This window comes from Castor canadensis, chromosome 12 (genome assembly GCF_047511655.1).
Source record: "Castor canadensis chromosome 12, mCasCan1.hap1v2, whole genome shotgun sequence".
NCBI classification, from domain to species: Eukaryota; Metazoa; Chordata; class Mammalia; order Rodentia; family Castoridae; genus Castor; species Castor canadensis.
Window position 1 is genome coordinate 124,435,691 of NC_133397.1, and position 23,841 is coordinate 124,459,531.

At 38.5% G+C, this 23,841-nt stretch overlaps 1 protein-coding gene across 1 annotated transcript in view; it reads left to right on the top strand.

Moving 5' to 3' along the window:
• Plppr5 (phospholipid phosphatase related 5) overlaps window positions 1-18,031 on the top strand; it is a 179,797-nt gene extending 161,766 nt beyond the window's left edge. The window contains exon 8 of the mRNA XM_074049052.1: window positions 15,249-18,031. Within this exon, the coding sequence (XP_073905153.1) occupies window positions 15,249-15,281 (33 nt within the window). The 3' untranslated portion in view covers window positions 15,282-18,031. The remainder of the gene's footprint in view (window positions 1-15,248) is intronic.
• The last annotated feature ends 5,810 nt before the right edge of the window (window positions 18,032-23,841 follow it).

Consider the following 23,841-nt stretch of genomic DNA (forward strand, 5'->3'; position numbering starts at 1 on the left):
GTCCACATAGTTTTATCCATGCTATTCTCACAGGTTACTGTAGCCACTTGTGCCTAATTTGAAAGCTAAAGTAGATAAGGGAATGGTGAAGGGAGTGAATTCAAATATGACATATTTCATATATTATAAGAACTTTTGTAAATGCCACAATTTACCACCATCCAGCACAATAATAAAAAAAAAAGCCAAGTAAAGATAAGCTTTTTGAGAAAATGTCTTTTTCCCATTTAAACCTAGACATTACTTTCTGTTTGGTTGATGTGACCTTAATCAATTGAAGCAAGGGGAATTCTCTCTTGCCCACCAGGGAGGAAAAGTAATGGCGAGAATGGTTTATTGGTATGCTTAATTGTATAGTTAGGGTAAGGGGTTTTTCACCAGCCTGTACCAACCAACAGAGCTCATCACACAAAAGTACCCCCTGCTTAACAGAAGCAATGGTTGAGTGAGTCATAAGCAGTAATGACAGTTCCAAAAATCTAGACGTGGTATCATGAGTGTGTACTATTACAGTTGCCCAATGGCAACTGCAAAGGCAAATTATACCCATGCAGAAATTCTAAGAGAACTCACAAACTCACAATGACCAGGGAAGCATGTACCTTGACCTTCACATTGACTCCTTTTGCAGATTACAGGATTACAAAGTGAAGCATGAGCTGATGGGGGGGGGGGAGGTGTGGAGAAGAAAGCCAAGCTTTGGCAGCTCCAAACCCTGGGTTCAAAGTTGAAGTTTGATTCCTCTACATAATAACCAGATGGAATTAGACAAATTACTCCTCATTGCCTTACTCAAAAATTTGATACAATGCTGGTTCCCCCAAGGGTAAGTGTTGCAATTAACAGGTCACAGATAAGCTTCTTGGTACTTTACTCAAGTTCCTTCCTGAAACAATAATAATTCCCTTAATGGGATTTCTGTTTGATTTGGGACTAGAATATCCTTATAAAATGTTTCATGGATTTAAAAGTTAATGTAGGTTGTCTATTTCATATGTAGCACATGTAGCAAAAAATACTCTGTTATAAAATGTTGCATGTAAATTTTACATTGTAGCGACAGCAAAACGATCCTGTGGCTTCTTGCCAAGGCAAATATGATGACCTATTACCATGTCCCGGGAATAAATCCCTTGGATGTTTCAGAATGTGGTACATGCATAGATAATTCTGACAATCTATTTAAGATTACAGCTTTTCTGTAATGCAAGTCTGTTTGGCAGAGCTGCAGAACTGTAGCATAAATGTTATATGAGACCATGTCAAAAACAACTTTATTAGTGATTGGATATTGGAAATAGTTACTAGAATGAGATATATTCATGTTTAGACATTTTTCCTCAACCTAAACTTTGAACGTTTATGAAAAAAATTTGAAGTGAGTCAACGTTCACAGTTCTCATTTGTTAAATTCAATTTGCTTAAAAAACAAATTGAAAATTAAATCTTTAAAATTCCAACAAGCATTAGCATTTTGGGGGTTAAAAATACTGAACATTCTGCTAATTGCTTTGCCATATGTCATTTTCCTATTTGCATATGCATGTATGCACTATTTATTTTTCCAGGCTACTTATGAATTATAATATACTTCACAGAGAATAAAAGCTAGATTCCCCTCCCCAATGCACTTATCTAACTGGTTTTCCCTTTTATAAAAGCATCTTTCAGTAAATTAGTTTCAAATGTAGACAACAGGCATTCTCATTTATCTGAATAAATGAGAATTGATGAGTGTATCTTAAAATTATATGATTAGTTCAGCCATTAGTTAAGGAGAAAATAAACAGTGATAGATTAAAATTCATTTCCAGTGCACACATTAATTAGCTGTACGTGGGAAACTGCTCACAGCCTCTGGTGCTCTCAATCAGATCTGTGTCCTGAGAGTGAACCATCCTAGAACCACTGCTGATGCCTTCAAAATCAACCAGGAGTACCACAATACTGTGAAAACACTGCAGAAAAAATGTAAACTTTTGACTAAAACTAGTCAACTAAAATAAACGGCCCAAGTCAGAGTCTTAGAAAATGGCCACTACTTTTTATTGTTTTAGTGAAAGAAGCAACCATGAAGTAAACAATTTGTGTACATTGCTTAAAATTTGAAAACTCAATGCTGGGGGTTTTGCTCAGTGATAGCTCGCTTGTCTAATGTAATCAATGCCTTGTGTTCAACTTTCAGTACTGAGAAAAGAAAAGAAACAGAAAATCCAGATAGACAAAACAAAGAAATAAAGAGGCAGTATCCACTTCCCGTCATATGAGCACTTGGAACATTCTCTTAATGTAGTTTTCAAGACCCTGTGGGTCTATGAATTTGTGCACATGTAAGATGTGTGATATCTCTGTTAGGTCACATAATAATACATCATAAATATGTGCAATAATGACTGATCATATGAGCATAGCAGTAAACATAGTCTTCGGTTACAGATTAATGTCTTCAGTTATGAAGTGAACCTTGCACAAAAATATTGTAAGGGCACAAATATGAAGGGAAATAAAATGGCAGAAGTAACTTAGTTTTAGATAAAGAAGACAGGAAGACATCCTTAAAAGAAAAACAAATAGGGAGATGTGAGAAACAGGCTTTTCACACAAGAGGTAAAGAGCAGTGGTCTTTTTTCTGAGATAAGGGAAACAAAACCTTTTTAGAGGCAGACTTCTAAAGCGTTAAAATATAGACCTCCTAAAAGAAAGTAACCCAGAAAACTTCCCCAAATAAATGAAAAGGGGGTCTCATCAGAACAATGAGCGGTAGTCATAAAATGTCCCTGACAGGTTTCAAGGAGAGGATGGACTAAAGAGACCCTCTTGGAATGTCCAGTCCGATAAGGATGGGGGCAGCCAGATGCCTGGGTTCAGCAAGAAGTTAATTAGACAGCCAATTATAGGTACAGCTTCAAAGTAGAGTGTGGGGGTGCCTAATGTCAGCCCCTATTTAATCTCATGAATTTCAACCATCCTTTGGCTTAGCTCTTTCATTAAGTCCCACCCATTAGGATGCTTTGTTATCCTTTCAATAAACTCTGTGCTTGCTTTTCCCTTACTCCTGCTCTGTGGTGTAAACTTGCTTTGACTCTTAATGGCTTCAGTCATCCACTGCACTAGGACACAAACCTAGGGAACAACAATCCAGTCTTGTATCAATATCATTTACGTTTTTGTAGAAATGATTTGCGCGTATCTTATCTCCATTTTACTGAGAAAGAGACACAGAGAGGTTAGGTCATTTGCCTAAGGTCACAAAACAGGGCTGGGTTTTGAAACAAAAATACAAAACTATATTTTCCATTCTCATGGAAATATATTCAGTATTTGGTCAAATTCATGATTTCTCTGCTCTACAATAATATGAATTTATGTGGAAAAAAGTCATATTCCATAGAAATTCTGCATCCATTGCCTTTGCTAGGCATAAAAGATGCCTTTACTCCCAATTTTCCACAATTAAAGACAATACCAGGGTAAACATCCCTAAGATATCTATCATTGCATGACTAATTAATACTTTAGAATGTAGTCATAGGAATGAAAGTGCTGAAGCAAAGAGATGGACGCTCTTAGAGCTTTTGTTTAATTCAGATGTTTTGTCCTGTCCGTCAATGGACTGTATTACCAATCTTAGAGGACGAAATGAATGGAGCATCTCATTTCAGTATATGCTGTTTGAATATTTTTCAATGAATTTATTTTGTATTTTTCTTTTGTGATGGAAACAGTCAGATGTTGGAACAATGATTTGATAACTGATAGGCCAAATTCTATTCTCCTGTGGACCTTTAGAGAGTTCAAGGCTAGCAGTCCTATTTTTTCCTCCATTTGGGGAATATCCTGAAAATTTCCCTTTCCTAGAAGCCTACAGTTCTGACAAATGCCTGCCATCATGGCATCATCAGCAGAATCAAGTCAGAGAACATGGCAATCACTTCAAGATATTTCTTCCCCTTTTGTCCTCAGCCCCTCCTTCAACCCCCACTCCTGGAAACCAGTGACCTGCTTTCTGTTCCTGTGATTTGCCCTTCCCAGGGTGTATAAAATGGACTGACAGAAAATGCGGCCTTTTGAGCTGATTTCTTTGTTTTAAGTACCGTCAGTAGGCTTTTCCTCCTTTCTCTCTTTTGCTGAGTTATATTCCCTTGTGTGGCTATGTCGCAGCTCCTTTACCCATCAGCTAATTTAAGGACATGTGAGTTGTTTGACACTTGGGGCAACTATGAATAAAGATGGTGGAAACAGTCATGTGTACATTTTTGCATGAATGTAATTTTTCCTGCTTTTGTCTATATACTTTCAGTGAATGCTGGGATATGTGGCTTATAAGATAAATGTATATTTACCTTTACAAAAGATTTTCCAAATTATCATGTCTACTGACCCTCATGATTTTAAACAGTTCTGAAATGTGTCTTGCTGTGACACCTGTGGATTTTCACTGACTGGTGCCTCTGTAAAAATAAGCAAACTGAGGAGTTTTAATCAGCTTCTGGCTATGAAAGAATGCATCCGTCACTTAGACCAGTATCCATCTCCTCCAATTCTTCTCTTTCAGGAGGCACCAGGTTGCATGTTCAGCAGATCTACAATATTTTGAAAAGCTAAAGAGAACTGAAATAAATAGGGAGGTTCCAGTTAAAATGCTACTGTGAAACAAGACATGGGTAAAATTTGTGGATGAGTTACCTTTCTTATCACCAGCTGTTGTGCATAGCAGAATTTTATTGGTAATCAGGTTTGTAGTCAATAAAACATGACAGATATCAAATAAGAAGTCCCATGGTGCATTTTCCAGGACTCATGAACTTTCAGTGTTAGAGGGAGAGATAATTTTATAAGCATTACAGAAGATGGGGATGATAGCTGTTTCAGAGGAGCATGTAAAGGGGAACCTAAACTTATCATTGCCTAAGAACCATCTGTTAGGACCATTTACTAAGAAAGGAGCAGAGAAAACAATGTTCTGCATAAAGACCCAGCTCCTGCAAAGAGTTCATGCATCAAATGAAGTGAGGGCCCTTGAGGATGCAGTCAGAGGATGTTCTGATGATTGAGTATGGTGTCCAGGAACAAGCTAGAGTGGGACAGATGGATGAATTTGCAGTCAGGAAACATCCATAGGGCCAAAGAAACTGTAGAGTGAGAGTGCTTGGGCAGGAGGCAAATTGGGAATTTACATTTCTAACATGATTGATTGCTGAGGAATATGGGATAAAAGGGTGTTAGACGGGAAGGTCATGAGACTTAGGGAGTATCACAAACTTAGAGGACAAGGTATACAGATACTCACATCCACCAATTACCATAAACACACCAGTATTAACTAAGACTCAGATGAAGTTCAGTGTCAACACATTTGGATAACATGATGTTAAAGTGAAACAAGAGTTTTCACTGCAGGCCCTCTCAACAGCTTTCTTTATGTGTTGTGGAGCTCTAAGTAAGGCATATGATGAGTGGCTGGTCCCAAAAGTTTTGAGCAGAAAGGTGGTTTTAGAATCATTCAGGACTATTGCTTTTTTAAGGCAATACACGTTTAACTAGAGACAGGCTAGCCCCACTATGCTTGTTTCGCTAGTCAGTCACTTTTCCACACCTCTTGGCAGTGGTATTCACAGTGGTGTAAGAGGAAAGCACTTGCTTATGGCAATTGCAAATGGCAAATCTCTGGAATGCATGCCCAGAGAGTCTGACCCATCAGGCCCTGGTTTGGGTTTGGTGATCTGTACCATACAAATCAGAGACCACAGGTGGTTTGGATAGGATGCCAGAGATTGGCCTGGAACCCAGTGGGGCGTGTAGAGCTGCTATTGCAGTGGTTCTCAGCATCACAGTCATCCAGAGAGCCTTTTAAAATTCCAGTGGCAAGGCCATGCCTCAGACCAAGTAAACCTGAGTCTCTGGGGTCGCATCAGTATTTTCTTAAAGCTCCTAAAATGAAGCCATGGATGAGAACCGGTATCCATAAAGATTTGGTGTGGAAGCCAGCAGGTTCTCAGGACTTGAAAATACTTCACAAGACCTGTAGCTGATGGTCCAGTAAAAACAAGGCCTGTCTTTGGCTTAACTAGCTTATCAAGGAAAGCTAGAGATTTCTGCTTTCTCTAGGGAGAAAGGATTTTCTCAGAAAGTAGACTTTAGTCCCTATAGGACAAAAAGCTGAATGGAAACAAAGCTCTGAGTTAATATAAACTTTGCAAAAGTAGAACCATTGTATAGACAGAGAAACATCTTTTTTCCCAAGGAAACTTGCTCTGCCACATTTTAGCTTTTATGTCTATATATCCTCAGCTTCTTAACACAAGAAGTTGGTTATCTTGAATTCTATAACCAGTTCCACAGCTTTAAGTCTGAATTTTGCTAATAATTTCTTCATTAAAGGACCTAATGTAATTTCTGTTTACTGAAATGCTCTCACCAATTTCACAGCTTTGTAGGAGGAAAACTTAACATGGCAAAGTAGAGTCCTAGAACATGTACTCCGTTCACCATGCTTTTCTAATTTTCTCTTCTCTTCTGCCCTTTCACTCTCCTCAGAGTACACAAAGATTGAAGTAAGGAAGCAAATAGAAAAATTAAAAGTGACAAAAGGTCTGGGGGCCTGGCTCAAGTGGTAGAGCACCTGCCTAGCAAACCTCAGACCCTGAGTACAAACTCCAGTAATGTTGAAAACAAAGGAAAAAAGAAGTGACAATCTTGGGATTATGACATCTATTTTATCTTCCCCTGGTAAAGTTTAGGCTGTGTCTATACAGCGTGAGAATCACTGGTTGATTGAGTTATAGGACAATAATTCCTCACCCTAAATCATTAGTTCATGTTGGTTATCAAGTTGCAAAATAGTTTACATTTTAGGAATTTGTGTAGTCTGTTACACAAGCAGAGAATGGAGGATCACTTTGTAAGCAAAGCAGGATATTTATGTAGCAAAACAGCAAAATTTGCATCCTGTCAGTTCAGGTTAGGCTTCTACACCAAATGTGTTTGCACCAATCTTGTAAGAAGTGTTTGAGCCTCAAAGTTTGCTTGGGTATTAGAATTGTAAACTTATAGAATTGGGGACAGTATGGTAAAATGAATAAATAGTGAATTTTGTCTATAAACCTCCAACCAGTTATTTTTATTTCTTGATTTCTTCCTTTTACTTTTTCTTCTTTTTAAATTTCAGTTGCTAAGTTTGTTTCTGTGGTTTCATAAACTACAAATGAATAGTGCGTATGTTGGAGTAGGGGCAAGAACCATTGTTAATATAATCTTATTTAATATTAGTAAGAACCCATTTCAAATAGGTATATTTTTCATTTCCTAGATGAGAATACTAGCTCTTTGAAGGATTAGCTTGCTTGTGAAAATTTCCATTGTTATGGAAACCACATTCAAACACTTGACATTCAAACAGCCAGACTGCAGAGTCCTCTGTGCCACACAACTTCCTCACCAGCAGGGCCTAAGATAACAATCACTGAATCAAAGACCCCAATTTATATTTAGGTGAAATACCTAAGCTGCTTGTTGACAACCTGTTGTTATGACTGCAGATCATTTTATAATCAATCATCTTGAAAAAACGAAAGTGGTACAATATTTAATCTCAGCATTTGGTCTGACAATGTCAAATATAGAACTTTTAACTAGTGCTTTGCCTAAATAAAGAAGTCAATATTTCAATAATTTGTAAAACACATTTTGTAGGTGTCTCAAAACCAATGCATTGACAATGGCCAAGAAGAAAATTCACAGGGGAGATCCTTTAAAGACTGTCTTGCCAGGCTCTTCAGCGGGATGCTGGGAGTAAGCCACTGTGAACACCTTCGATTAAGGCAATAAACGTATGTGCGCTGGAGCGCACTGGTGTTGAGCTTGGGTTCCAACGCTGAGGCGAATACAGAAAAATGTGTCCTTCTGTGCAGGTCTCCATGACAACCAAAGGGGATCTGGAAACCCTCGCTAGCTTGTTACTATTGTTATTATTATTATTAAATTTTCAAATATATTTTGTTTTTTACTCACTGATGAAGATTAGCACTCCATAATTAAGTAGCCCTTAATAATGGCATTTCTAAAACCTGTTTTTTGATAGCTTTAATTCTGAATATTTTCCTGGAAGACTCCTTTGAATTTTGACTATTCTATTCTTAGAAAGGAGAAATTTTTCAGTGGCAGATCTTCTTGGTGGCAGGTCATTACCAGATTTTGACATCATGAATAAGTGAATTTTGCTTGAAATAATATTTTTATTTTTTAGATGGAGGTCTTGCTTTGTGGCTCTGACTGGCCTCGAACTTGAAATCTTCTTGCTTCTGTTTCCTCAGTGCTGGGATTACAAGTGTTTACCACCACACTAGCTTGAATAACACTTGTAATACATTACAGAGTATAATATCTATAAATGGAGGTAGAGAATAGAAATATAAAATAGAGATTTTCATGTAGAATTCAGAGCACAAGAAGTGGATAACTATAGACTTTAGAGTTTCCCAAATTTAAGAATCTAGCCAGGAGCTTTGGCTCAGACCTGTAATCTTAGCTACGTGGGAGGCTGAGATCAGGACAATTACGGTTGGAGGCCAGTCCAGGCATAAAATGTTCATGAGACCCCATGTCAACCAATAAAAAGATGGACATGGTTGTGTGCACCTGTCATCCCAGCTACGCAGGAAGCATAAATAGGAGGATCATGATCTAGGCTAGCCAGGGCATAAGTAGAGACCCTATTACAAAAATGCTTAAAGCAAAAAGGGCTGCGGATGCGACTCGAGTGGCAGAGCACCTGCCTCACAAGGACAAGGCCCTGGGTTCAAACTTCTGTACCATAAGATTCCCAAACTACTTTTAAGAAACAAAGTGCTTTTTTTTCCATGGGACCCCTGCACTCAAGGACTGAACTCAGTATTTTGCACTGTTGTTGCTGTGGGCTTGAAAGAACACTTTCTAGCACGTACTTGATGTAGTCTATTCTAATCTTCAGCCCTTTGACCAGATGGTCTGTCATCTCCTCCTTAAATCTCTGTGTGTCATTGTGGACAGCACCAGCCATCCTGCTGGTGTGTCACATGACCTCTTGCCATCCGGCTGGTGTGTCACATGACCTCTTGCATGGTATTCTGGTTTGCCCACCGCTTATTTTAACTATTGTCTGTGAATAAGATTATTACTAAAAATTTGTACAGATTAAAAGGAGAAAATCCTCATCAGCTGGTTTGCCTCAAGACAGGGGATCTGAAAAGATTAAATACAGTTCTATTTATGTATATCACTGGGAGAAATTTGACAGGGAAGTGAACGATGTAATTTCTTACATAGGAATTATTACATCTGTTTATTCTAAATTATGCATATTATGTGTCTTGACAATGGAAGTTGTGTAGAATTTATAGATAATAACATAATTTTCATATTGTTATATAATTATCTTGTCCCTTCTCTACAGTCCTTTATGCTGAAAGAAAAATAATCTTGGTTTTAAAAGCCTATTAGGATAAATAAAACCACTGATAAACAGAAGGTCCCCATTTCCACTGTACACTTCTTTCATATACTTAGCAACTATTGCTGAATTATTCCTTAATTTTTAATTCCTTGTTCATTGTCTTCATCTGTCTGTCTTTACCCTAACCACACCACCTCAAAGATGACCACCCTCAATACAGCAATATTACAAAAAACAGGTCACACTAAGAGGAGGTCACATATGGGAGGGGGAAGGCAAAAGAAAGAAGTTAAGAAGGTTGAATGTGGTTGATGGACTTTCTATACAAGAATGAATACAGAATTTTTAAACCTGCTGAAATCACCATAAGAAGGGGACTAAAGTAGAAAGAAGAAAAATAGAGGAAATGAACCAATACAGGTTATAATACATATATACATGGAAATGTCACAAGGAAACTCCCTCTTTAGCTACCTTAAACAAACAAAAATGTCATTTTTTTTTTCCTTTTACAAAATCACAGAACAGGTCCTGTCTGGAGGGTTGGTATCAGTGAGTGGGGGAGAAGGTGGGGAAAGGGTGTGGGAAGGTAAATATAGTGCAAGTACTGTGTACACATGTATGTAAATGGAAAAATAAGACCTGTTGAAACTGTTCCAGAAGTGGGAGGAGGGAGGATGAAGGAGAATGATGGAGGAAATGAGTTCAATTATGATGTTTTGATATATTTTAAGAACTTTTGTAAATGCATCAATGTATCCCCACCCAGTACAACAGTAAAAAAAGCAAAGATAAGCCCCAGGTGAGCTCCTTCTAATTCTAGTCAAATAGGAGAAGTCATCGCAGAGGTTAAACCATCATTTGATGTGAAATGCAGAGGGTTAGTTGCCAAAAAAGCATAGAATTTTGCACAGAACTCTGGTCCTTTATTGTTTATCTTGGAAATGAGTTGGCCTAAGGAAAAGGTAATAGGGTTTTAATTTATGAGCCAGGGAAGGAAAACAATGGTCACTGAAGCTTGTGATTTTAAAAGAAAAGACTGAAGTCCGGTACTTTCTGGACCTTAATAGAACCCTTACAGTTCCGTGCTTAGTGCCTGTTACTAAGGTGTCTAACAAAATACTGTAGAATGTTTATTTATAATTGAAATGTATTTTTCGTTCACTTATTTTTTGTGATTGCAGGTACTGGGGATTGAACTTGTGGCCCTAGGCTTCCTAGCCAAGAACTCTACCACTTTAGTCATACCCCTAGTTCTTTTGCTTTTTTTTTTTAAGTCATTTTTACATTTCCTTACATGGGTATACATTTGGGCTGCCTCTTTACCCCACTCTACCCCCACCTCAGGGCAGAACCTGTTCTGCCCTCTTGTTCTCTGATTTTGTTGAAGAGAAAACATAAAAGGTGATAAGAAAGACAAAGCGTTTTTGCTAGTTTGAGATGAAGATAGCTATACAGAGAGATTCCTAGCGTTGCTTCCATGCACATGTGTATTACAACCCAAATTGGTTCATCTCTACCAGACCTCTTCACTACTTCCTAGTCCCTGTCCCATAGTGGCCTCTGCCAGGTTAAGATGACTTTGTTCACTCCTCTGCAGTAAGCACATCAACCGCATTCAAGTTTCAGGTTTCCTTCCCTTTCCCTATGCCTCCCTGCGTGTTCTCCCCTTAGCATGTGACCCATATCCCATAATATCACTGCATTTGTTTTGGGTCTATGATTAGCATATGAGGGAGAACATGAGATTTTGGGTCAACTTCACTTAAGATATGTCCTCCATTTCCATGCATTTAAATGTGAATGACAAAATTTCATTCTTTGTGACTGAGTAAAATTCCATTGTGTATAGATACCACATTTTCTTGATCCATTTGTCAGTGGTGGGGCATCCTGGTTGTTTCCATAACTTGGCTATTGTGAGTAGTGCTGCAGTAAACATGGGTGTGCAGGTGCCTCTGGAGTTACCTGTGTTGCATTCTTTTGGGTATATCCCCAAGAGTGGGATTGCTGAATCATATGGTAGATATTTTTTTAGTTTTTTTAAGAAGCCTCCATATTGTTTTCCCAAGTGGTTACACTAGCTTACATTCCTACCAGCAGTGTAAGAGGGTTCCTTTTTCCCTACATCCTCGCCAACATTTGTTGTTGGTGGTGTTTCTAATGATGGCTATTCTAACAGGGGTGAGGTGGAATCTTAGTGTGGTTTTCATTTGCATTTCCTTTATGGCCAGGGATAATAAGAATTTTTTAAAGATTTTTTGGCCATTTGGATTTCTTCCTTTGAAAAAATTCTGTTTAGTTCACTTGCCCATTTCTTTATTGGTTCATTGATTTTAGGAGAGTTTAGTTCTTAAGTTCCCTGTATATTCTGTTTATCAGTCCTTTGTCTGATGTCTAGCTAGCAAATATTTTCTCCCACTCTGTGGGTGGTCTCTTCAATTTAGAGACCATTTCTTTTGTTGTGCAGAAGCTTTTTAATTTCATGTAGTCCCATTTGTCCATCCTTTCTCTTACTTGCTGGGCCACTTGAGTTCTACTGAGAAAGTCCTTGCCTACACCTGTTGTTTCCCGAGTATTCCCTGCTCTTTCCTGTACTAACTTCAAGGTTTTGGGTCTGATATTAAGGTCCTTAATCCACTTTGAGTTGATACTAGTACAGGGTGACAGGCATGGATCTAGTTTCAGTTTTCTGCAAGCAGATAGCCAGTTTTCCCAGCAGCATTTGTGGAAGAGGCTGTCTTTTCTCCATTGTATGGTTTTAGTGCCTTTGTCAAAAACAAGTGGGCATAGCTGTGTGGATTCATATCCCAGTCCTCTATTCTGTTCCACTGGTCTTCATGTCTGTTTTTGTGCCAGTACCATGCTGTTTTTATTGCTATTGCTTTGTAATATAGTTTGAAGTCAGGTATTGTGATACCTCCAGCATGGCTCTTTTTGCTGAGTGTTGCCTTGGCTATTCGCAGTCTCTTGTGCTTCCAAATGAACTTTAAGGTAGATTTTTCAATCTCTGTGATGAATGTCCTTGGGATTTTGATGGGAATTGCATTAAACCATGTAGATAGCTTTTGGTAGTATAACCATTTTTACAATGTTGATTCTGCAAATCCATGAGCATGGGAGATCTTTCCACCTTCTGTGGTCTTCTTTGATCTCTTTCTTCAGTGGTTTGTGGTTCTCCTTGTAAAAGTCATTTACATCTTTTGTTAAGTTTATTCCTAAGTATTTGATTTTTTGAGACTATTGTAATTGGAATTGTTTTCCTGTATTCTTTCTCAATTTGTTCATTGTTTGTGTATAAAAAGGCTACTGATTTTTGCAAGTTGATTTTGTATCCTGCCACACTGCTGAAGCTATTTATGGTATGTAGGAGTTTTTTGGGTCTTTGAGGTATATGATCATGTCATCTGCAAATAGGGGTAGTTTGACAGTTTCTTTACCTATTTGTATTCCTTTTATTTCTTCTTGCTTTATTACTTTGTCTAGGAATTTGTTTTTCACAAAAGGTATCAAGCTAACTTGGCCCAGGCTGGGCTGTAGCAGAGATGATCTCTGACTACAATGTTCCTTTCTCTGTTTCCCTAGTAGAATAGTTGGGATTTCAGGTGTGAGCCAACACACTGGGCCCCAGAAATTTATTTCTTATAGTTCTGGAGGCTGGGAAGTCCAAAATCAAGGGATAGTGTCTGGTGAGGGCATTCTAGCTACATAATCCCATGACAGAAGGGCAAAGAGAAGGAGAGAAAGGGAAAGAAAGGGAGAGAGTGAGTGAGTGAGTGTGAAAGAGAGACAGACAAATCAGGGTACTGAGTTTGCCTTGTTATAATGAACCCACTCCCAAAATAATGACATTAATTTATTGACAAGTGCTCCACACTTAAGTCCTAGTCCCCTTATCAGCTCCTCCCCGCCCAGTGCTTGCATTTCCAATGCACACTTTCCGGGGGGAACATGCAAATCAGAGCATGAGGTGACCTCATGTCCTTCTGGGGACAGCTCTGATTTACACCTATTGTCCTTGTTTATAATTAGTCTATCTTTTACTCTTCCACAGGGTCAGATTACATGGTTGACATTTACAGTCACCCTGCTTATCTTCTTGTTTGTTCTATGCTTTGCACTTCTGCACTTGGTTTTCCTCTGCTTCTGTCAATTTTTGCATTGAACATCAGTGTGGTATTTATAATTTCTCTGGCTTATTAGGATCGTTCCTTACTGAATTCTGCCTTCCAGGCTGATGGTTGTCCCCTTCACTTAGGACTATCTTCCCAAATTTAGTGAGCATGTGGCTACTTCATGTCTTGGGAACTCTGTGACCTAGGCCAGTGGCCTTGTAACATCATCTTTTACTTACTTCTGTCTCTCTGTACACTGTCCCCTTTTCACCACTTCCATGCTCGCCAGTTGCCACTGATTGATTTATCTTCAGTTTCTATCTTAACATCTTTCGAGTGAGTATTTTATTCTAAATCCTGTCCAGAGGTGTGACACTCATATCAGTTTTGTACAGAAACACTCTGTATCAAATTGTATTTTCTCAGCTCAATGATTTCCCTTCCCTGTGGGGCCACTAAAAATAAAATTGTAATGTAGTCTTTCTACAGTTCTTATGGAGTTTATTCAATCACAGTGTATTATGTAACTGATAACCTTTCCTGTCCTAAAGTCATGTCTGCTCTTTTGTAAGAAAAACTCAAGAAATCTTAAAGATGAACTGTTGAATTTCCCAGCATTTTCATCATGCATTTTTAAAAATGGGAGCTTAAACATTATCAACAGCATGCTTAGCTCACTTCTGATTCCTACTGATACTGTTTTTCTTTAATAATAAGTTGGTTAATCCTAGAAAAAAATGCCCTAATTGTAGTCAGTGCTATGCTTCTAGTTTTGGGTTAGTATGCCTAAATTCAATGAAAATGAGATTTAATTTCTCCAGGCACATTTTAAGTATGTTTTAACTGGCTGACCACTTGAACTTAAAAGAAGTTGTGTGTATGCTGAAGAAGTTACATGGATGCATCCAATGTAAGAAATTCTGTCAGTGACATCATTCATTCACAGGCAGTGAGGTGGTGAAGCCCTTTGGGTTTGTTGCTGTTCCTTGTGGAGGTTGCCACTCAGGTTAGATCTTACCAGCATCCCATATGTGGCACCGTTAATTATGTAATGTCAATTTTTCATTGCAATATTTTAGCAGCCTTGACAGACTACTGCATGCCTGAATCTATTTAAATGCTAGCTACTACAAAAGGCTTCTTCCTATACAATCTGTTGCTTTAAAAGAAAAAGAGAAAAGACTCTGTAAAGAATCCTATGGTTGAAAACACAGAGATTCCAGTCTGGAGTATGAATTGCTGCATCAAAAATGAAGCATTTAAGTAGATTTTTGTCAACTAACAAATGCCATTTCAGTCTTAGCATTTCACCACCACATTCCACACCATCTGTCTCACAGGGAGCAATTAATCTGAAACCCCAACATGCAGCATTAAAATTCCATTAACACCCAAAAGAATATTAATGTGTCTGGTGTTGCTGTTTTTATTTCTCCAATGCCAGTCTTCATTTTGAATAAAGCAGGTATAACATTTTAATCTATTCAGCTAATTAAGGCTATTGAACAAATATATAATTATCAGCTAAAGTTATGTAATAATACACAGAACTTAGTTCCCTAACACTATATGTTCTGGTAACTGTAAACATACATGGGCTACATTTCTATATGAAGCTGATGGTAATTTGTAAAAGCTCTAACTATTGTACAAAACCAACTTCCCCAAGATTCTGACTTTGTGATCCCGTTTTCTCTTCACAGAACCACATCACCGCCTTTGCGGAAGTCACATGATATTGAAGCAGATGGCTTGTCCCTACATTGGACATCTTCCCTTTTTACCATCCATTCATAACACCCAAAGTTTGTTTGATCACAAAAGAAGTTTGTAAAGTTGTCTAATAATTTTTATAATTTTAAAATCAATGTCAGCCTGTTTTCCCCACTAGACTGTGAGCTCCTCGAGGGCAGGACTGTGTCTTTCTTTTCTGTATCCCCGGCACCTACAGGGAAGACTAATACAAAGTAGGTGTTCAATTAAAAAAAAAAGAGAGATGACCAAATGAACAAATTAATCCTGAAATAAAATGTTCACTTCAGTTTCTCAAAGAATCTCTGTGACTATGTGGAAGGAAACCTCTCCATGAGTCATATTTGAATAAGAAAATCCTCCATTTTGGGCTAGTTAAGACTTTTTAATTTTTCATATATCTATTTAGCAGTACACTATATTTAATTTGAAGTGGACTTTGAAAGTCACGGGGGTTTTTATTTTATCATTCAGCATGACATTATTTCCATCCTAACAGATTTCAGTGTGTGAAATGACTTTACTTTTAGAAAGAATATCCTGTACTAAACTAATGTTTGCACATTATCTTAGGCTGTACATCACTTAAAATACCATTCATCCCATCCACTCTAAGACTGGTGCTTCTGTTTTTGAAGGGGAAAATGCCAATTTTTACTGTAATAAGTAATGTATCATAATTTAAAAATTATTTATTTGGAATTTTTCTCCTTACAGCTGTGGTTTAATTGTTGACTTGTAGGATTTGAATGCAGGCTGTATTTAGAATAGGTTAAATGAGTAAACCAGCAGTGAAACTTATTGTTGAGTAATTTTCCATTGCTAACAGTGTCTTAAGAATGGTCAAAGGCTCCATTCTAGACTTTTTCTGGTCAAGATTTCATATAGCTTAAGTTGGAAAGAACCATAACCTAGCACAAAATTTATATCAATGGCAGAAATACGATTAATGTATTTTACTTTGCACTAGTATAGTACTTTATAGTATGAAATATATTTCCATTTATTATCTATTGAATCCACATAATACCCCAAGTAAACGTTACAAGTATGGCTTTATTTTACAGATTAGAAAAATGAAACCAAGAAACAATAAGCAACCCACACATCTGGTAACAAAGGCAGTTAAAACTTCAGTTCGCATTTTCTGACTCTGAAGTTATATTCCTTTCAAATATGCCAGAGCTAACACATCTTTTTGGATACTGAGGCATTTCATGGGTCACTAAAGACCTGGGTAACTACCTATATTTAAAAAAAAAAGTGAAGAAATGCAAAATAGGATAACAAAGGCTCTGCTTTGTGATTGAATATTGAATGTTGCCTTTTTAAGAATGAACACTTTTCAAATATACAGCTATATAGTAACCTATTTATAACCTTGTTTGAAATAATGAATGTCCAAGGTCAGGCTATGGGGGTGTTTATAAAAGTGAAGCCCAAATCAAGAAATCTTTCTTCCCACCTGAGCCCCACCTCCCCTATTCAGGAGAAGGCCTGAGGGACAGACTTTACAATTAGAATGTGGAATTAAGAATGAAAATCACCAAAACAATCATTTTGCAGTCTCTAAAGGAACAACTTTGGCTTATATGAACAATAGTGATTTGACTGAAATGAATCTTTCTAGTCTTGAAAGTAAACTTTTAATTAACTCCATCATTTCAAAAGAAACAAGCAAATAAATAAAACCAAAACCAAAGATGTGTCCATTACTCCCAAAATGGATGTGACTTACACATTTCCAACCCTGTAGGAGTTAAAACTCTTTTACTAGGGTGGAACAAAGAAAATTCGTATTTCTACTAATTTTAGGTCTCTGTAGAATTCAGTTCTTTTGGAAATTTAGAACACGAAAGAACTTTGATTGTCTTGACCCTCTTCAAACACTAATTATTTAGGCAATGGGAAATTAACTTATTGGGAACAGAAGTGAGGGGGATGCCATAATGTTTTAGAAGGCAGACTACCAGCAAAGCTTCCAGAGTTTTGTCTGTTCAATTAGATCACATTGTTCCAGGGATTCAAGCAGGAACGTTTTTCCTGGTGGAAGCCTTAGCTATATTTAAGTATGTCACTGTCATATCTTTGTACTTTGCTAAACCTGGTCAGAATGCAACAGTTATAAATTCCTTAAAAGAAAAACAGATTTAGCCCAGGATCAGAGTAAGGTCATTTCTAGTATTTAAGCATCATGGGTTTAAGATTGTGCAATGAATGATCCTGTCACAAAACACAGGGGGAAAAAAGATACATGTGAGTAAGGGAAAAGCCAGCAAAGATGCTATTACTGACAATAATGAAAAACACATTAAGAAAATATTAATATGTAAATATGTACATATGTAGTCTAGCAAATGCAGGCAAACACATATCTTTCTGATAAAAATGTCTCCTTTTTATTCTTACTTGGGGCCCAGGTCAGTATAAATTGGTCAACCTGAAAATTTTAGTAGTCTCTGTTTGCATGGCAGAAACTCTGCACATGTTTTATCTGAATCCTAAGATAACTTAAAAGGCTCTTTTATGTTAAAAGGGAGGTGAACCTTCTTTGACAGACTTTGTCTATTCCACTTCTAACTGGGCCTCTCTTTTCTCAGGTTCTATCCTAGCCAAATAGCTCATTGCATTTACCATGGTTTCCTTTGTGAAAGAGCAGTAGGGGAGGAGATAATTCTCTGCTGTGTATTGTATTTTTCAAATAAAATTTTAAAAATTAAATTTAAAGGATGAATTTTTTTCCTCATGTCTTTATTGGGGGTAGAGGAATAAGAATACTTGTTAAAACACGTGGGAGTCAGAATTCTCAGCCTAACTAGAAAGTGATTGGAAATGGTCCAGGCCAGTTAAACCAGTTCCTTGGGCAGCTATATGGTCCTCCCCATCCCACGGGCCATCCCTGGATCTTATCAAGCTCTGTATTTGTCACTAAGAAGATGTAGCTCCTCTGTATAACCTGTGTCCTATTGTTGTGGGAGGTTGCTAGCTGAGGTACGGGACTCTGAGGCAATTAGCAGGAAGCAATATTTTCTTGTGCCAGCACAGACTCAGCGCACTCATGTCCAAAGGCTGAGCCCTGAGAACAAAGGGGTCTCACCTTATAAACCCTTGTAAGCAGGTGACAGAAGCAAAAAGCAAGGTCTAATCTGTATATGGTTATATTTAATTTTATTGGCTACTTTATCCTAGTGCTACATGACTTTCCCCTCCCTGGTGGTACATGACCTTCTTCGTGTTCAGATTTCTCAGGTTTTATCTCCCTGCTATGCCATCCCTGTCTCTCTGCTACTTTCTCAGGACTCAGGCCAAGACTGTTTTCTTCTGATCCTCCTCCCTGCTACACTATGAATGCAGAGCACTAAAGAATGAATATAAATGATATTCCTGTCCCTAGGATACCATTTATTAAATTTGGATCGCATGCTCTGAAAAGTGGCCTAGGACATCTTACCAAATAGTTCTATTTATACTCTGTAAACACTGATCTCAGTTTCCCTAGTATTGTATTTCTTACAAATTTTGTGAGTTATGATTCTTTAAGAATAGCATTTTAATAGCCAGGCCCCATGGCTCACATCTGTAATCCTAGCTACTTTGGACACTGAGATTGGGAGGATTGGGGTTTGAGGCCACCCCAGACAAATAGTCCTCAAGACCCTATCTCCAAAATAACCAGAGCAAAAATAGACTGGAGGTGTCACTCCAGTGGAAAAGTACATGTTTGCAACCACCAAACCCTGAGTTCAAAACCTAGTCCCACCAAAAAAAATCATTTGAGTATCACAATGAAACCCCTTTGTGCAATTAATATATGGCAATAAAAACATCACTTATGGAAAGGTAATAAATGGATAAACTGCTTCTAAGAAGAAAAGAATATTCAAGTTCTTCTCTCTGCCCCCTTAAATTTAGATTATAGCTGGTTCTGAGTTCCTCAGAACATGGTTGCTATTCAATTTTTTAAAAAGTCTGTTCACTCAAACCCTGATTTTTATAAGCCAGATGGATCATAGGATCTGAATTTTAAATTTGGACTGTCATCTTTCAAATCTGTGCTCTTGCTCACAAAGAGTTTCAGATAAGAAAACATAGGTAAATGGACACACAACCAGCTCCAGTGTTCAGAGGAAAACTCAGTTATGTCTCAAAGGTGTCATTCCTTTGAAGGCTGATCTCGACAGATACCACACCTTCATATGACTGCATTTATAGATGTGTTTGCAATTATTTTTCATAAGGCATTATCACTTGTAGAAAAATGGGGCTATCCTTTTTCTTCTTGAGAAGAAAACTAAGGTGTATTTTAAATTGAGTTCTTAAAACAAAAAGAAAAGATAGGAAAATCTTTCCAAAATAGACACTTTCTGCAGTAATCCAGTTTCCCTATATAGAGGCACTTTCTCCTTGTCAACAGGACTTTCAGCCTTCATTCATTGAGTGATTCTGTGTATCAGAAAATTCACAATGTGCTGAGTGAACACTGATTGCAAAAGCCGATGTGGCCTCTGCCCTTCTGTATTTATAGTTCAGCAGTTCTGATGGTAGAGCTATAAAAGTTCTGTTCAAAGTTAAATAAATGGGAGCTTAGAGTTAACCAGACGCTTGTTCTGAGGGCTAAGTGAAGGACATTTTTATCCTGAACAGTAGCTAAGATTAAAAAATTAAATGAAGCCAGTGCCAATGTCTCACGCCTGTAATCCTCCCTAACTTGAGAGGCTGAGATGGGGAAGATCACAGTTCAAGGTCAGTAAAGTTAAGGAGACCCTCCCAAGGGAAAAAGCCCTGCGTGGTGGTGCATGCCTGCTACACCAGCTGTGGTAGAAACGTTAAAATAAGAGGATTGTGGTCCAAGCTGACCTAGGAAAAAAAGCAAGACCAACCGGATGAAAAGAGCACCTGTCTAGCAAGCACAAAGCCTTGAGTTCAAACCCCAGTACCATCAAAAAAATAAAAATAAGAAGCATCATCATCTCCATAAACAACATTGTAGTATTCAGCTGCTGTCAAATGTAAGCATCCCTAAAATGCTGTGTAATAAGAGCATCCACTGTTCTTTACAACTTCACTGTCCAGCTGAGTCATTTTCCTGGTGTGAGCTGAACTCATTCATGCATCAATGGTCAACTTTGGTGTCTCGGACTGATCCTGGCTGACCTTTCTCACTTACATTGAAGTAATCTTGCTGTCTGCTTCTCAGGGATGAGTTTGCTTGGGACAACTGAACTCATCTGTATTTAGTCCCTGATATTTCATGAGATGAGACTATCAAGTCTGCTGGGAGAGTGAGCCAAGAGAACAGAAGCACCGGCACACTGGCATTGCCATTTCATTCAGTTGGCCAAAGCAAGTCCCAAGAGCAGCTCAGATCAGGAAGTGAGAGAGGAGCTACAGATGCATTGTACAGGGTTGGATACAGAGATCAGTGGAGAAGAAGGGTGTCATTTTTGCATTACCTATATTACAAACTTTTAATGCTGTTAAGTGTTCTACCGAATTGAATTCCTCCACATTTTGAGCAGTGGTTTATTCTGTCAAGCATTAGAAATACACAAATGACCAGAAAAAGCAAAGATACTAAATCTGAACAAAGGTGGCCACCTCACCAGTCACCAACCACATCCCAGAATGCTCTTGTAGTATCATGGAAGCAATTATTTAGAGATAAACAGCCTAGGTATTCCACCCAGGAAGCAACAATAAAGGAAGAAAATGTAATTTTACATGAAAAAGTAAAATAAAGGAGAAAAAAACTAAGCAGGAAGTAACTGAAATATAAGACTATGTTATACGGACTGGGCTCAGTAGTACAGTGGTTGCTTAGCATGCACGAGGCGCTGGGCTTTTGGGAGAGAGAGAGTGAGAGAGAGAGACAGACAGAGAGACAGAGAGACAAAGATGAGACAGAGAGAGATATGAGTTTATGGAGTACTTTATTCTTCTGATCTAAAGACTCTCAGAAGCTGTGATTATTGATTTATTTTTTCCCCTGTCACCTTCTTATGGCATCTCTACCCTCTGCTGTTGATTCTTATTATTTCTTGTCTTGAAAATTATTTCTCCTGGAAACTTTCTCACATGCTTCCCATCTGCTTATTGCTTTAGTGAGCTCAGGCCTGTCATACTAGAACACTAGAACACACTGAAATAATGTCACACTTTTGGAAACTAGAAGTCAGATTTTAAAATACCCATGTCACCAGTTGGCTGAGGGTTCTTTTGTTCTATTGGGATGGATGTCATCACCAGGCAGTGTCAGCAGCTCTAAGCATGAGCTGTCTGGGACCCTCAGCAGACAGAGCAGAAGCTTTCAGAGGTTTTCCAGATCTCTTGCAGCAGCTGCACCTTGTGGCTCTTCTGCAGTACAGTTCTCCATAATTTCTTACCTTCTCAGTGTTGGCTCCTCACAGCCTTCACTTTCCACAGTCTCTGTTCCCAACCACTGTCTGGGATTCTTCTGTCCTTTAGCTGCTGCTGGGTGTGCCTGGGGCTGCCTTCATGCATCCAGATCAGGCCTCTCTACAGGTGATAAAAGACCACAAGTGGCCAATAAATCCACCTGGAAGAGGCTTTACTTGGGCCTGTGGACATCACAGGAACAGGCACAGGAAAAGGGTGTCCCTGACTTTTGTCCTAAGGGTGGGAGGAGCGGAGCAGGCTACTTAAATAGCCAGTCACACCTGCACACCAACTGTCATGCGTGGGAGAGGTGCTCCTCCCAGTGGGGTTGTGCAGCTATGGGTGGGGTTATCTGCTGTGGCCATAGGCAAGGTCATCTAAAAATCATTCAAAGTTGTCATGATCAAAACAGAGTCTCTCTAGGCAAAGCTGTAGGTGGGGCAGTGGCAATGATAGATCCCCTGACCAGAACAATGTCTCTTCAGGGCACTTGTGACTGGTCTGGCCTCCTCCTGGCATCAGTGGCTGGATCAGAGTCTCTTCTGACATATAGGAGGGTTTTAAAAGAACCTCAATTATCCTGATGACAGTTGGAAGAGCTGCCCAAGGAGCAGCTGCTTGATTGACAGCTCACTAAAAGTGGCAGATGAATTTGTGACTGCCATACCTGCCCATAGTCCTTCAGGAAGGGGCAGCACTATGGTTCATGGGCTCAGTGGACTTGGGACAGGAGACTACACCAGCAGCTCCTGATCCTGCCTTCATTTCTGTCCATCCTGAGGTAGCTGCTGGGTTTTGGTCAGTGGCAACTGCTCCTGCAGCCCAGTGTGGTGGAAGGGTCTGACAGCTGAAAGTCAAGAAGCCAAACTTCCCTGCTGACAGTTTCTGTCACTTAAAAGGGTGCTTACAATACAGATTAAATATCCAATTAACAATTATTTCAAGGAACTTTTTCTAATAGTGTTTAACTCCAACCAAATGACATTGGAAGGACTGTGTCCTCGGGTCTCTGTCACCAGTGGTGTCATTGGTTTGTAAAGGCTCTGTGCTGGGGATGCAGACAAGCACCTTCCCCCTGTGCTCATGGGGACAGAAAATTCTCTAGTTCCTTTTTGATAAGAACACCAGTTTTAGGGAACAAGATCTCTCCCTTATGACTTCTTTTCACCATACCTGCCCTGGTACAGGTCCTGTCTTCACTCATAGTCACACTGGGGATTAAGACAACACATATGAATTTAGGTGAACATGGAGGCACAACTCAGCCCACAGCCAAACATGGTTTTAAGATTTCATCTCCTATTGCTATGTCCCATAGAAGAACTAAAGGAGCCAATGAGTCACAGACGCTGATGGTGTTATTACATGTAAAATTAAATCAATAAGGCTCAAGTGGACTCTATTCTTCTCATGAAATGAAACATTTGAACTTCATGAGGTATGTTTTTGCTGCTATAACTCTGACTTATTTGCGATACTTCTGCTTTCAGATGGCTCACTAAGATTCAGATTAAAGTCTCAGTAGTCAAAAGTAGAACCATGTAATTACTTATGTGCTATGGGTAAGAATATCTTGAAGTAGAGTGTAAAAAATGAAATATGAGATTTCTAGATGTCATGTTGAAGCAAGAATCCCAATAGATGTCAAATAATTAAGTCTGCTCTATTAGAGAAAGATTTTAGCATACGGTTCAATGTTAAAAAGTTGAGTTATAAGTTGAAGCCTGCGGGATCCTGAATCACAGTGATTGAATGTAAGACTTCAGTGCTGTGAAAATTTCAGGCTCTTTTAGCTCCCTTGCTTTCTTCGTGATGCTGTGCTTTGCGTTATAGAGACCAACGTGTATCTATACCAGGTAAAACAAACGACATGGACCTGTATTTTTAAATCAGAAATTCATAAGACATATGGTGATGGCATGTGGGATCACAGCCATACCACTTCAGATGCCTATTTATTCTGAATACTTGGTACTAACCATGAAATACTGAAGACATATGGACATAACAGCTGGGCTATCATCAATTGAAACTTTAACACTATTCATTCTAACAATATGTAGTTTTAAAAAAAATAATGTTGTTACTTTTTGACTCTTTTTTTTTTCATTCTTGCTGGCTCTTTCTAGTTCAACAAATTTCCAGGAA